Below are 13,330 nucleotides of genomic sequence, written 5' to 3'. Positions count from 1 at the left end.
TACAAGATGGGGACACAAGCAACTGTGTGTTCTGTCCTTGCTGGCATAGAAACAGAAGGCGCCCTACAGTTGTGAGCTTGGGGCATCTTGTCTAAGATCCAGTCTTCCTGCTGAAATCCAACAGCGGTTTCCTTGCCACAGACCTTGGGAGATGCTTATTTCCTAGGCATGTGCCATGTTCCCCTTTTCCATCCTAGCATAATGTTAACCAAGTAGGGGTGAATATAGCTGCGGTGGTGAGTTTAGGCTGGGCAAGTCAGCTCTCATGGGAGTGGCACAGCTTCCATTTTCTAATGGCAGAGGATCACTGAAGACCAACTAGATCACTATGCCTCTCCTGGGAGAGATAGCTTTCTCCATATACTCATCACAATAAGGCAAATTCTTGCAGACTTGGTGAGTTGGGCTCCCCAAGGGCTAAGAGGTCTGAGTTAGTTTAGTGTCTGTCCATTCTAGTACCCAGCAATCTTTTTTTTGTTTGTTTTTGGGCCACACCCAGCGGTGCTCAGGGGTTATTACTCCTGGCTGTCTGCTCAGAAATAGCTCCTGGCAGGAACAAGGGACCATATGGGACACCAGGATTCGAACCAACCACCTTAGGTCCTGGATTGGCTGCTTGCAAGGCAAACACCGCTGTGCTATCTTTCCAGGCCCGTACCCAGCAATCTTAATTGAGTGCAAAACAGCCTCTTGTGCTGGTTTTCTCCTTATGGGAACATACATTTCCCAGGGGCGAGGGGCATATTCAGGGGCATGCTGTAAGCTACCAGGATAGCAGAGGGCTGACTGGAGTTGAACCCACTCAGGAATCATTCCTGGGGGGCCCTGGGGTCTACATGGGATGATGGAGATGGAACCCAAGTTGGCCACACACAGGAAAGCACACTATCCTCAGTGCTATTGCTCCCACTCTTCTAACTGGACCCTTAACCTCAGGGTTAAAAATGAAGTTTGAAACCTTAGAAGCCACAAGAACCCAGTTACCGTATTTTCCAGCGTATAAGACGACCCCCTAATTTTACAGTTAGAACATAGGGTTAGGCCTATATTCGCTGTATAAGACAGAACGTTCCTGTGCTGCAACTGTATGTACCACAGTGCGCCAATCACAAGCAAGGGTTCAAAGGTTATACTGTAATAGACTTCCTCTCTAACTCTGGCCGATCTGAGCAGGCTTTTCGGTACAGAACTTTGTCTAATCTGTATGCATCAAAAGCCTGCTTGGATTGGCTGAGTTAGAGAGGCGGTCTGAGCAGCCTTGCAGTGATTGGTGCAGGATCGAGTTGGAAATTCGTTTGATGGCAATATCCAGACAATTTTTAGTGGCATATCGAAATGTTTTTCGGGATATACTCAGCGTATAAGACACCCCCGATTTTCGGTTGACTTTTTGTTTCAAAAGTCGTCTTAGATGACAGATGCTTTGTATTAGCCCTTCCTGTCAAACCTTGTTGAACCTCTAAATGAAATAATGCAGTGCTCTATTTTTGGTCACACTTGGCAGGCCTTGGGAATTACTCCTATATTCAGAACTACTACACTTGGCAGTGTTCAGACCATATGGGATAACCATATGAAATGACCGTACTCAGGTTGGCTGTACATGGCAAATGTCCTGCCCACTGTGCAGCTGCTTTTTAAAGAGTTAAGTGGGGCCAAGAGGTAGTAAAGTGGTAGTACATACATTGAATGCAGCTGATCCAGGTTTGATCCCCAGAATCCCATAAGCCTCCCAAATCTTTTACGAGTAACCCTTGAACACAACCAGGTGTGGTCCAAAGACATGAGAGCTTAAACGGAATTGGAACAAGAGTCCAGTGGGTAGAACCTTGCATGCAGCCTACTCAGGCTCAACCCCCAGCATTCCATATGGTCCCTTGAGCACCACTAGGTGTGATTCCTTAATGCAGTCAGGCATAATTCTGAGCACCACTGGGTATGGCCTCAAAACAAAATACTTGAGTGAAGTGCTTTTTGAGGGTAGGATGGTGGGAACATATCCAGTGCTGGTTCGGGGTTCCTCCTGGCAACACTCTGGGGAGCATATGGGATGCCAGGTATTGAGTCAGCCACATAAAGTGAATGCCCTCCCGGCTACACTATTGCTTCAGACTGCAAAAGATAAAGGTGTTGGGGCTGGAGAGATAGCATGGAGGTAAGGCATTTGCCTTTCATGCAGGAGGTCATCGGTTCGAATCCCAGCGCCCCATATGGTCCCCTGTGCCTGCCAGGAGCAATTTCTGAGCCTGGAGCCAGAAATAACCCCTGAGCACTGCCGGGTGTGACCCAAAAAACCACAAAAAAAAAAAAAGATAAAGGTGTTAATTAGGGGCCAGAGATTGCACAGCGGTAGGGCATTTGCCTTGCAAGCAGCAGATCCAGGATGGATGGTGGTTTGAATCCAGGCATCCCTTATGATCCCATATGGTCTGCTGGGAGTGATTTGTTTTGTTTTGTTTTTGGGTCACACTTGGCAATGCTCAGGGAATACTCCTGGCTCTATGCTCAGAAACTGCACCTGGCAGGCTCGGGGGACCATGTAGGATGCCGGGATTCAAACCAGGACCTTCTGCATGCAAGGCAAACACCTTACCTCCATGCTATCTCTCTGGCCCCTGGAGGTGATTTCTGAGCACAAAGTCAGGACTAACTCCTGAGTGCTGCTGCTGGGTGTGACCCAAAAACCACAAAAAAAAAAAAAAAAAGTGTTAATTAGAATAGTTAACCAGGGCTGAATAGTTAAATAAGGTGCTTACCATGCACACAGCTGACCCTGGTGATCCCCAACACTGCAAAGTGTGCCTTCCATACACACTAAAACTACTTTTTTGTAACTAGTTTAGAGATGGCGTCACATATCAATTCACAGGTAACTGATAAAATTTTTTATTTGACGTTTGAGTTTTTACACTTTTCCTGATATTCCGTGTAAGGTGGAAACTATAACTGTTTAAAAGACACACACAAATCTAGTACATCAATAACCGGGGATTTCTCTTTTTTTCTTTTACTTTTTTTTGCTATACTATTTTCACAACCACAGTGTGCTTGCTAGGTAATATAACCACCACAGAAGCAAAAGTGAGGCAGAATACTGGGAAGGAAAAACAAAGCAAGAAAGAGCTACCAGATATACAGACAGAATCGTTCCACACTCACTACTGCATTTTCAAGCGCCAAGTATTAACTGCACATTTTTGTTCAGCTAGAGAGGGAAGGGTTTTTTTTTTTCCGGTTTTTTTTTTTTTTTTTTTTTGGTTTTGTTTAAAATCAGTGCATGAATGTTTCTTTTCTCATTTCAGCAGATGGACAAACAGATGGGCACTACAGCTAGGCGGAATGTTGAAGGGGGAAGGGAGTACTGTGAGACTGGGAGGCCTCGCTAGTCTTGGTCTCCCCGTTGCAGTGTTCATGCAACTTCCCTGTGTTAAGAGGGTCTTGTTGAAATGTGCCTGTGAACTTGGCTGGATGAGTAGACTTGGAAGACCTGGTGACAGGTACTAACAAGCATAATCAGGGCTGGTTGCATTAAGGGATACATCATGGCTATTTAAAAATACTTTATTGACCCAAATCTGTGGAGCTACTATGGTGTTAAGAACTGGAGGAAAACAGGAGCTCTGGGGCCAGAAGGCCTCCCTACCTCTGAAAACAAGGCCCCTGCGCAAGTACTCATGTCTTCTCTCACCCCTCCAGGTCTCCACCCCTGCCCAGGTAGTATCAAACAGTCATCAAATAAAAATAGAATTCAAACAAAAGTACAATAAAGTACAAAAGCAGAACAGAAATTAAAAGAGAGAAGAGAAATCAATGCCAACCGTGAAAATGGGCAGTGGGGAAGAATGTTTCAATTTCAAACTTTTAGAGGACCCAGCTGGAAGAACCCGAAGACGGAGTCCTCCTCAGGTGGAAAGCGAATCATTGCAGAACATTAATCTGGTAGATTTTTTCCAGGAAACATGTAAGGCCAGTCATCATATACACGGCTTTCTTAAGCTCGTGGTTACAAGGAAAACTACTGAAGCAGTTGCAAATCAGTAACATATTGCTGTAGGAAAGGGTTTTAGTCACACGTGAGAGGGGTATTGGACCTCTTCAAAATGTCATAGATCAGTATCTGTCACAAAGGATTTCAATTTTGGCCTTGAGTCTCCTCAGATGACCCTGCAGACATCTGCAGTCATGAACTTTGGAGTGGCAACAGCCCAAACTGGTCAAGTGTGTGTATACAGCCTGAACCACAGGCAGAATCACTGTGAATCACCATTAAACTTGAACGCCGTAAGTGGTAGGTGTCGCAAGCTAAGTCCCAGCATTGCAATATAATTTCTATAACTTTCTGTACAACTTTACAATGGAACTGCATTCAGTGATTCTTGAGATCAGATTAAGCTTTCCAAAAAGTTACATGTATTTCAGGTCTATTTTTTCTACCAATAAGAGTTCTGCTAAGTTACAAAACCCCATAATCACAGTGTTCAGTTTTAAAAAATTAAACACACAGTAATCCTGGCAATGTTAATCAAAATCCAAACTTCTGAATGCCGTGGCATTTATGTGACCAATCTGAGGTTTAGATACAAATACCAGCTGTTCATCCCATGAACCATTTTTGTTAGGCTGAGGCTGTGAAAAATCGGAAGTCAATGTACGATCTCTCTCTTATTTTTTTTATCATCGCACAAAGGGATATATGTGGAGGGTACAGAGTGACAGTGAACAGATCATGAAGCATGACAGACATTAATTCTCTCCCTCCCCAGCATCTCCTTCATCTCCCTGGTTTTCCGACGTCCACAGCTACAAGAGAAAAAAAAAAAAGGATTAATCAAAATAAGGTAATACATTTAGGGGGAGTGGGTTTAGGAGGAAGAAAAAGTTCAGGCTCTATCACTGTATTTCACTCAAATGTTTAAGATTTTCCTAGTACTACTGCAGACAGACATGACTGCAAAGGTAAAAACTAACAGTCATTCTTAACCAATTTTACTAAATTCATACCCTCCCCAAACAGTAACCCCATCCACTGTACTTACAGTGAGATTGTCCCTAAGCAACTGCATGATCAGAGTACTGTCTTTGTAAGATTCTTCATTCAGTGTATCCAGCTCAGCAATTGCTTCATCAAATGCCTAAAACAAATAATGCAGAGTTTCTTGGGATGTAGTCTAGTCCAACTTTTTTTCTGCTACCAAGTATGTTTTCACCTGAGTTTTAGGGAATACCTAGCTATACTCACTACGTGTTGCTTTGTCAGCAAACATATGATGCATGTTCATAAAGCACCAACTAATACCAGGAGCTCATCATTCTGTGATTGAGACATAGCTTCCTCCCATGACCCTCACATCCTGACTGGTAACACAGGCAAGTTTTAAACTGGTGCCTACTGTCATTAGGGCATTCTGAAGATCAAGCACCAAACTTGATGGTAAAGCAGTAGAAAGACAGTAGAAGGAACATTATAAAATTATTTAAAATGATGTCTTTAGGGGCCAGAGTAGTATTCCAGAGGGTAGGGTGCTTGCCTCGCACATGGCTAACCTAGATTTGATTCCTGGCACCCCATGTTGCTCCCCATAACCTGTCAGGAGAGACCCTCGAACACTGCTAGGTATGGCCAGAAAAACCAACCTAGCAAAAACACAGTAACCCCCACCCTCACCATCACCCATGACTTTAATCCTGCCTATGGTACACATAATGAAAAACACATTACGCTTAAAAAGTAATAATATGGGGGACTGAAGAGGTGGTGCAAGCAGTAGGCATTTGCCTTGAACATACTAATCTAGGATGGACCGTGGTTCGATCCCCTGGTGTCCCATATGGTCCCCCAAGCCAGGAGTGATTTCTGAACGCAAAGCCAGGAGTAATCCCTTAGCGTCACCAGGTGTGCCCCCCCCCCCAAATGAAAGGGCAATATGGGCTGGAATGATTGTATAGTGTGGATAGGGTCTTTGCCCTTCACATGGTCTGGGTTCTATCCCTGACATCCCACATGGTCCCCTAAGCTCCGCTAGGAGTAATTAATCCCTGAGCATCACCAGGTATGGTCCAAAAACTGAAAACAAACAAACAAACAAACAAACAAAAAAAAACCGGAGAGATAGCACAGCGGTGTTTGCCTTGCAAGCGGCTGATCCAGGACCAAAGGTGGTTGGTTCAAATCCTGGTGTCCCATATGGTCCCCTGTGCCTGCCAGGAGCTATTTCTGAGCAGACAGCCAGGAGTAACCCCTGAGCACCGCCGGGTGTGACCCAAAAACCAAAACAAAAAACAAAACACACAAAAAAAACCTCAAAACACCTGGATTGTTAAAAAAAAAATTTTTTTTTTTAAAGGGGCCAGAGAGATAGTATAGCAGGTTACTATCTGCTATAATATACCAGACCTTGCATGTGGTCAACCTGGGTTCTATCCCTGGCATCCCATACAGTCTTGAGACCCACCAGGAATAACCTGAGCATAGAGCCAGGAGCAAGACCACACTGCTGGGTGTGATGCCCCCAAAAGAAACAAACCCATACACAATAAATATAACCCCCCCCCCACACACACACACGCGCACATGTGTTTGCCTTGTACACACAGCTTTTCTATATGGTTCCCTGAGCCTGGAGTGATTTCTGAGTATAGAGCCAGGAGTAACCTTTGAGCACTGCAAACAAAAACTACAACAAAAGAACACATATTTTATGTACTTTCAAAAAATACATATTTACTTATACAAAAATAGGCATTTATTTCATAAATAGCGAATACTCTTACCCCAGGAAATTTTCAAATAAGTCAAGAGAAACAGTACAGCAGGCAGAGCACTTGCCTTGCCAAGTGGCTTGGCCCAGGTTCTGTCCCCAGCACTGATCTTTGAACACAAAGGGCCAGGAATGTGCAAAAAAAGCCAAGGAATAAACCCAGAGAAACACTAGGTATGGCCCGAAAATAAAACAGAAAGTCCCAATGAATTATGTTCAGCTACTTAAAGAATGATAAAAGTCCGAGACTAGTTCTCCCTGATCAGAAGCCAGAGTTTTCTTACCGTTTTCGCCAAGCTGCAAGCTTTTTCAGGGGAGTTGAGGATCTCATAGTAAAACACCGAGAAATTCAGTGCCAAACCAAGTCGAATTGGATGTGTAGGCTGCATTTCTTTCTTACTAATTTCAAAAGCTTCCTGGTAAGCCTGCTGAGAGTTCGACACAGTGGCTGTAAGAAAAGCAACATACAATAAAGGGTGGATTGCTGCCAAGTTTATATCATACATTCTAGCCACTATCAAAATAAAATTTTTTTTAACAAATTAGGTGGGAGCAAATGAGGCAGTATCTTTCCCATTTAATAATCATTTGTTAAATGTTTAAGTCAAATACACATTAACTGCAATGAAGAAAAATTAAAGATCATTATCACTAAATCTATTAAGCAATTAAAAAAGACAATAACATTTAGGGTCAGGATCACATCTGGCATCACACACCTGGAAAGAATAAAGTCTGAACAAGATAAAAAGCAGACAACGTGCTCTAGTGGAAAAACTGAACAGAGCTAAACCTGCATCCCTATCTCTAACTCTCTTAAGTACAATGCTTGAAATTGAATGAAAATCTCATTCTTGAGTCTTGTATTTTTGTTTCAGGAAAGTGTGCAGATTCCCACCTAAGTCCTGATGGCCAATGAACAACAAATGCTGGGCAGAGTAGTTACTTTGAGATCTATCTCCAGTACAGTCACACTAGCATGTGGTAAAAGGAAACGCAACACTACTTAGTATGATGATTTCATGCTTTGGTTTTGAGGCCATCCCTGGCTGTGTTCAGGAAACTGTATCATGGTATTAGGGGCTGAAGTTGCCACAGTCAAAGCTTAGTTTGGCCTGGCCATACCTCCTGTACTATCTTACTGGTCTTCTATATAACATTTTGTTTTGGGGCCATACCTGGCAGGCTCTGGGAACCATATGGGATGTAGAAATCAAACCCAGGTTGGCTGCTTGCATGGCAAATGCTCTACTTATTGTACTACCTCTCTGGCCCTCTATTATGCTTTTTTTGGGCGAGGGGTAGGTGGGTGGGGATGTCACATCCAACAATGCTCAGAGATTAAGTCTTCTTGAAATTTGTACTTAGAAATTACTCCTGGTGGTGCTCCTGGGTTTGGCATGTGCAAGGAAGTGCCCCACCTGCTGTGCAACCTTTTTGGCTCTACCTCTACATGTTTTTAACAGAAGCCTCCCCAGCAATGCTGGATGAGATAGTGGTGATGGGAACTGGGGGTTACATATGCCTGAAACCTGTTTGAAAATGCAGGCCTAGGTGGAGGGAGTGGGTGGAAAGACAAAGACAGAGAGGGAGGGAATGTGATGCTGTGTCAGAGATCAACATCAGCATGTAAGACCACATTCCATTCCTTTTGAGTTTCCCCCACAGACCCAATAAATGTTGCCTCTTAAAAATGTACCAGTGAGGCTGGAGTGATAGCACAGAGAGTAGGGTGTTTGCCTTGCATGTGACCAACCCAAGTTCGATTTCCAGCATCCCCTCTGGTCCCTCAAGATTGCCATGAGTAATTTCTGAGCATAGATAGTGCCAGGAATAACCCAAACACTGCCAGTTGTGGCCGGTCAAACCAAAAACAAACAAGCAAAAAAGCATACCAAATAATATGTCTGTGAATGCATTACTGAGCCAAACTTTCAATGCCCTAATTATATGTGCCTTATTCAACTCCCTTGATCCCATTTCTCACAAGTCAATTTAATACTGTAGTCTTTGAAAATACTCAGTACTGTGATACTAGTATCTTCCAAAAAGACAAAGCAAACCTATTCATTCCCATCAACACCAAAACAATCCTGCTGATCACCATCACCCCTGCCACTGGGTGCAGGGCAGATCAATCAAGTGTCTCAGGAAAAGGAAATAATGCCCCCATCCACATGGCAGGAGCCACGGAGGAAACGCTTAGCTGACTGCCTGCTTGTAAATCAGTTTTCTATGCACTGAGAAGCACCCCTCTCCCCAACATCCAAAGGTCTCCCAAGAGTCAGTTCTCTGCATCGGGCTTGCCTTTTATTTTCAAAATTATGAACCTTGGAAGAAAAAAAGGGTTAAACCATCTATGAAGGAAGCCTGACTCTACCATTGGTCAGTTCTTGAAAACAACAGCCAACAAAGTCACTTACTTTGCTTATTGTCTCCAGATGCCACCTCAGAAAGATATCTAAAGTAATCGCCTTTCATTTTCAAGTAGAATACCTTACTTTCTGGTTGTGTAGCATTGGGAATAAGGTATTTGTCCAACAGCTCCTAAAAATGATTCACACTGTTAAGATTCTGTAAGTATTATGCACAAGATATTAAAAATGTTTGAAATTCAAGAAATACTACCACTTCTAAATAATTATTTTAAATATAAAACATAGCCTATTTTTTATCGAAAGTTCTTCGGTCAAGTCAGAACAGATGCCTGTATAATTTTGACCATTTGTAAGGGGCTAATTAAACTATAACCATATCATACAATGATACAAAGGTCTTTAAAATAACAATATGAACTACACTGATAAGAACTTAAGGAAAAGTACGAGTGGATAAAAAGCAGATTTTAGGCATCTCATGAATTGTATGAATAAATATTAAGATATATGCATACACACACAAAAGAAGGTGTGAGAAAAGCCTTTAACAATACATGATTCTCTGAATGATAGAATTATAACTGCTTTTCTTTTTTTATACTTCTCTGCCCTTTCCTGGGGGGGGAAAAACATGCACACAAACCAAACCAAACACTTATATTTTATAATCAAAGAGGAAAATTCTTTCAATTTTAGAAAGAAAAAGTTTTAACAGAGCCAACTGCCATGAATTAAACTTAAAACCAAGCAGACCTGGGTAGAAATTCCTGAACTGTAGCTGTCTAATGCCGTGTCACCCCAAGCCTCAGTGTTCATGCTACAGTATGTTTTCTAGGACAACTCTTCAGGCAAATGAGCCAATGGATAGAAAGTGCTTAACAAGTTGCCTGGCATGTAGTACTCAAAGTAGCTAAGTCTATTATTATTATTATTAACAAATTCCTTTAAACTTTTATGTTTACAACAAAAGCAGTTCTGAAGGAGTCCAGGCTTCTTATACAGAGCAGTATTTTCTTTTTTCTTTTTTTTCCTTTTTTTTTGGTTTTTCGGGCCACACCCGTTTGATGCTCAGGGGTTACTCCTGGCTAAGCGCTCAGAAATCGCCCCTCGCTTGGGGGACCATATGGGACGCCAGGGATCAAATCGCGGTCCTTCCTTGGCTAGCGCTTGCAAGGCAGACACCTTACCTCTAGCGCCACCTCGCCGGCCCCAAGAGCAGTATTTTCTTTTTTTTTTTTGTGGTTTTTGGGTCACACCCGGCAGTGCTCAGGGATTATTCCTGGCTCCAGGCTCAGAAATTGTTCCTGGCAGGCACGGGGGACCATATGGGACGCCGGGATTCGAACCGATGACCTCCTGCATGAAAGGCAAACGCCTTACCTCCATGCTATCTCTCCGGCCCCAAGAGCAGTATTTTCAAAGAGCTGTTTTAGAATGTGGCATCTTGAAAAACTGGTTAAGAGGAAGTACCATGCTATTCTTCCCAATCTTCCAGATGCTCTTTTTTTTTTTTTTTTTTTTTTTTGTGGTTTTTGGGTCACACCCGGCAGTGCTCAGGGGTTATTCCTGGCTCCAGGCTCAGAAATTGCTCCTGGCAGGCACGGGAGGACCATATATGGGACGCCGGGATTCGAACCGATGACCTCCTGCATGAGAGGCAAACGCCTTACCTCCATGCTATCTCTCCGGCCCCCCCCCTTTTTTTTTTTTTTGGGCCTCGATCAGAAGGACTTGGGCCCCCCATGAGCGGCGCCGGGGAGTGGGTCTTCAAAGCAGGTCTACTGTTCAAGAATGACAGAACTTGCTTGCCCCTGGAACACATGCCATACTTCATCTGAATACCAGATGGACCTAACATTCAGGAACCAGTAGACCATAACAAAGCCCCAAATTACTAGGCAAAAATTTAGCCAGGACACTCCTCCACCATTAGTCTGACAAAGAGAAGCTCAATGCAGAAGCTTAGCTGTAAGGAATTTAATCAAAGAACAAAAATGCAAGGGCGAGTAGCCACTTTACTATTCTTTGCAGACAAGCAGGACACATCTCCTATGGGATAAAAATGAGAACTATCTGATGGCTGACAGGCTTTGTACTGGTTTCAAAATAAAGGTTTCAAGGGCAGTAACTGGCGATGCAGACAGCAGGGGGGGGGGGGGCAGAGACACGAGGGTGAATTACTTCTCCCTTCAAAGCAGACTCACAATCCATTTTACCTGATTTTACCTCAAAGAAAAAGAAAGTTCCCCATGGGATCAGGACATGAGGCTAAAACTGCATGATCATGATTCCCAGCCCCCCTGCTCATGGGCAGTGTAAAGGCGATCAGGGATCCCTCATTCGACTAAGATTCATATAGAACCTAAGAAAGGAGCAGTACCCAACCCTCTCTCTGGGCTCTGCAATGCAGACCTGGACAACCGAAACCCCTAAACATCAGACAGAAAACATGACTTAACAGTGGAAAAGCAGGACTGGGGTGTGAAGTGCTGAAAGGCAGCTCAAGTTTTTGCTCAGTACCAGTGGAGATGACACCACTACTAAAATATGGAAAATAGTCTAGTTGTGGCTGCATCTCTCTCTGATTTTACCTCTCTGGCCTGAGTTGGGGGTGGGGGAATGGGCAGGCATGAACACCAGTGGTGCCCAGGGCTTTGTGCTCAGAGATCCCTTCCGGTGGTTCCAATGGTTCTAATCTCTAATGCTGGAGACTGAAGCCAGGTCAGCCTCACCCACCCCTACCTTATCTTTCTGATTCTGGCCTCGATTTCTAAAGAAAAGTTGGAGGGATGCTGATTAAATGTTGCTGTTTTTCACACATCTTTTGAAGGGAGAGGAAAATACCCTCTTAAGTGATGAGCATCCTTTAATCAAGAGGTGAGAAAAATCACATCCTATCCTTAAAAGTTGGTGTAAATGGTGTGCTGCTTTCCAGTATATTCAGATAGATTGAACTGAATATATTTCACTCGTGAGCTGCTTGAAAGTAGGTGTCTGTGCATGAAATCGTACTGCCCAGAAACAGAAACCCCAGTCTCTTACCAGCACATCATTGCATATGTCCTGCAGCTCAGCTTCGATCTTCTCACGGTATTCCTTGCCCATCTGCTGCTTCTTCTCATTTCTTTCCGTCTTCTGTTCGATACTGGAGATGACGCGCCAGGAAGAACGGCGGGCACCCACTACGTTCTTGTAGGCGACTGAGAGCAGGTTTCTCTCTTCATTGGAGAGTTCGTGTCCTTGCTCTGTGACCGCCTTCATGGCTGAGGCCATATCATCATAGCGCTCGGCCTGCTCAGCGAGTTTAGCTTTCTGTACAAGCTCACTTTTATCCATGGTCATTCCCTAGAACCAGAAGAGGAGAAAAGGGAAATGAAAGGAAACGTCAGGATTCGGGGCCCAGGAAACAAATGTGTGAATCTTCCAACAAGCCAGTTGAAAAGCAGCATGCCATAGCATGTGAGGCTACTTCCAAAAGCATTCAACACTCTAACCACAAGTATTGTAGGGCTATGACAATTTTATGATTTTGACCAAGAAATCTTCCTGGGGCTGGAGAGATGGCATGGTGGTAAGGTGCATGCAGAAGGTCGGTGGTTTGAATTCCGACATCCCATATGGTCCCCAGAGCCTGCCAGGAGCAATTTCTGAGCACAGAGCCAGGAGAAACCTGAGTGCTGCCGACTGTGACCCAAAAAACAAACAAACAAAAAAATCTGCCCGATGATCCCAAGGGTAGAAATATTCACAACAATCCCTTCCCCCACCTCTCTTTTTTTTGTTTGTTTGTTTTTGGGTCACACCCAGCAGCGCTCAGGGGTTACTCCTGGTTCTATGCTCAGAAATTGTTCCTGGCAGGCTCGGGGACCATATTCTGATGCCGGGATTCGAACCAATGACCTTCTGCATGAAAGGCAAACGCCTTAACTCCATGCTATCTCTCTGGCCCCTTAAAAATTAAAGCTGCCCTTTTTTTTTGGGGGGGGGGGTGTGTGTCACACCCAGCAGCGCTCAGGGGGTACTCCTCGCTCTACGCTCAGAAATCATCCCAGGCAGGTTCAGGGGACCATATGGGATGCCAGGATTTGAACCACCGACCTGCATCCAAGGCAAGCACCTTACCTCCATGCTATCTCTCCGGACCCGCCCTCTATTTTTCTATTTAAAAATTTTGGCCACATGCTACTCCTGGTT

The 13,330-nt window shown here is 44.0% G+C and overlaps 1 protein-coding gene across 1 annotated transcript; it reads right to left on the bottom strand.

Moving 5' to 3' along the window:
• Positions 1 to 3,545: 3,545 nt before the first annotated feature.
• On the bottom strand, positions 3,546 to 12,482 carry YWHAB (tyrosine 3-monooxygenase/tryptophan 5-monooxygenase activation protein beta). Its single transcript, XM_049779355.1, has 5 exons — positions 12,179 to 12,482; positions 9,182 to 9,305; positions 7,043 to 7,206; positions 5,037 to 5,132; positions 3,546 to 4,800 (listed from the first exon to the last, which is right to left on the bottom strand). The coding sequence occupies exons 1-5, from the start codon at positions 12,476 to 12,478 to the stop codon at positions 4,744 to 4,746; spliced, it is 741 nt and encodes a 246-aa protein (XP_049635312.1). The 5' UTR covers positions 12,479 to 12,482; the 3' UTR covers positions 3,546 to 4,743.
• Positions 12,483 to 13,330: the final 848 nt, after the last annotated feature.

Source organism: Suncus etruscus, chromosome 9 (assembly GCF_024139225.1).
Source record: "Suncus etruscus isolate mSunEtr1 chromosome 9, mSunEtr1.pri.cur, whole genome shotgun sequence".
NCBI lineage: Eukaryota > Metazoa > Chordata > Mammalia > Eulipotyphla > Soricidae > Suncus > Suncus etruscus.
Note: the sequence above shows the minus strand (reverse complement) of the source record. Positions and strands in the feature narration are given on the sequence as shown.

What these genes read in the sequence shown, in the direction of transcription:
- YWHAB (XM_049779355.1), bottom strand. Translation starts at nt 12,478, where the DNA reads ATGACCATGGATAAAAGTGAGCTTGTACAGAAAGCTAAACTCGCTGAG. An exon ending in ATCTGGAGACAATAAGCAAA is followed by an intron (nt 7,207 to 9,181) that starts GTAAGTGACTTT and finishes CTTTTCTTACAG; the next exon opens with CCACTGTGTCGAACTCTCAG. An exon ending in CTTGCAGCTTGGCGAAAACG is followed by an intron (nt 5,133 to 7,042) that starts GTAAGAAAACTC and finishes TATTTGTTTTAG; the next exon opens with GCATTTGATGAAGCAATTGC.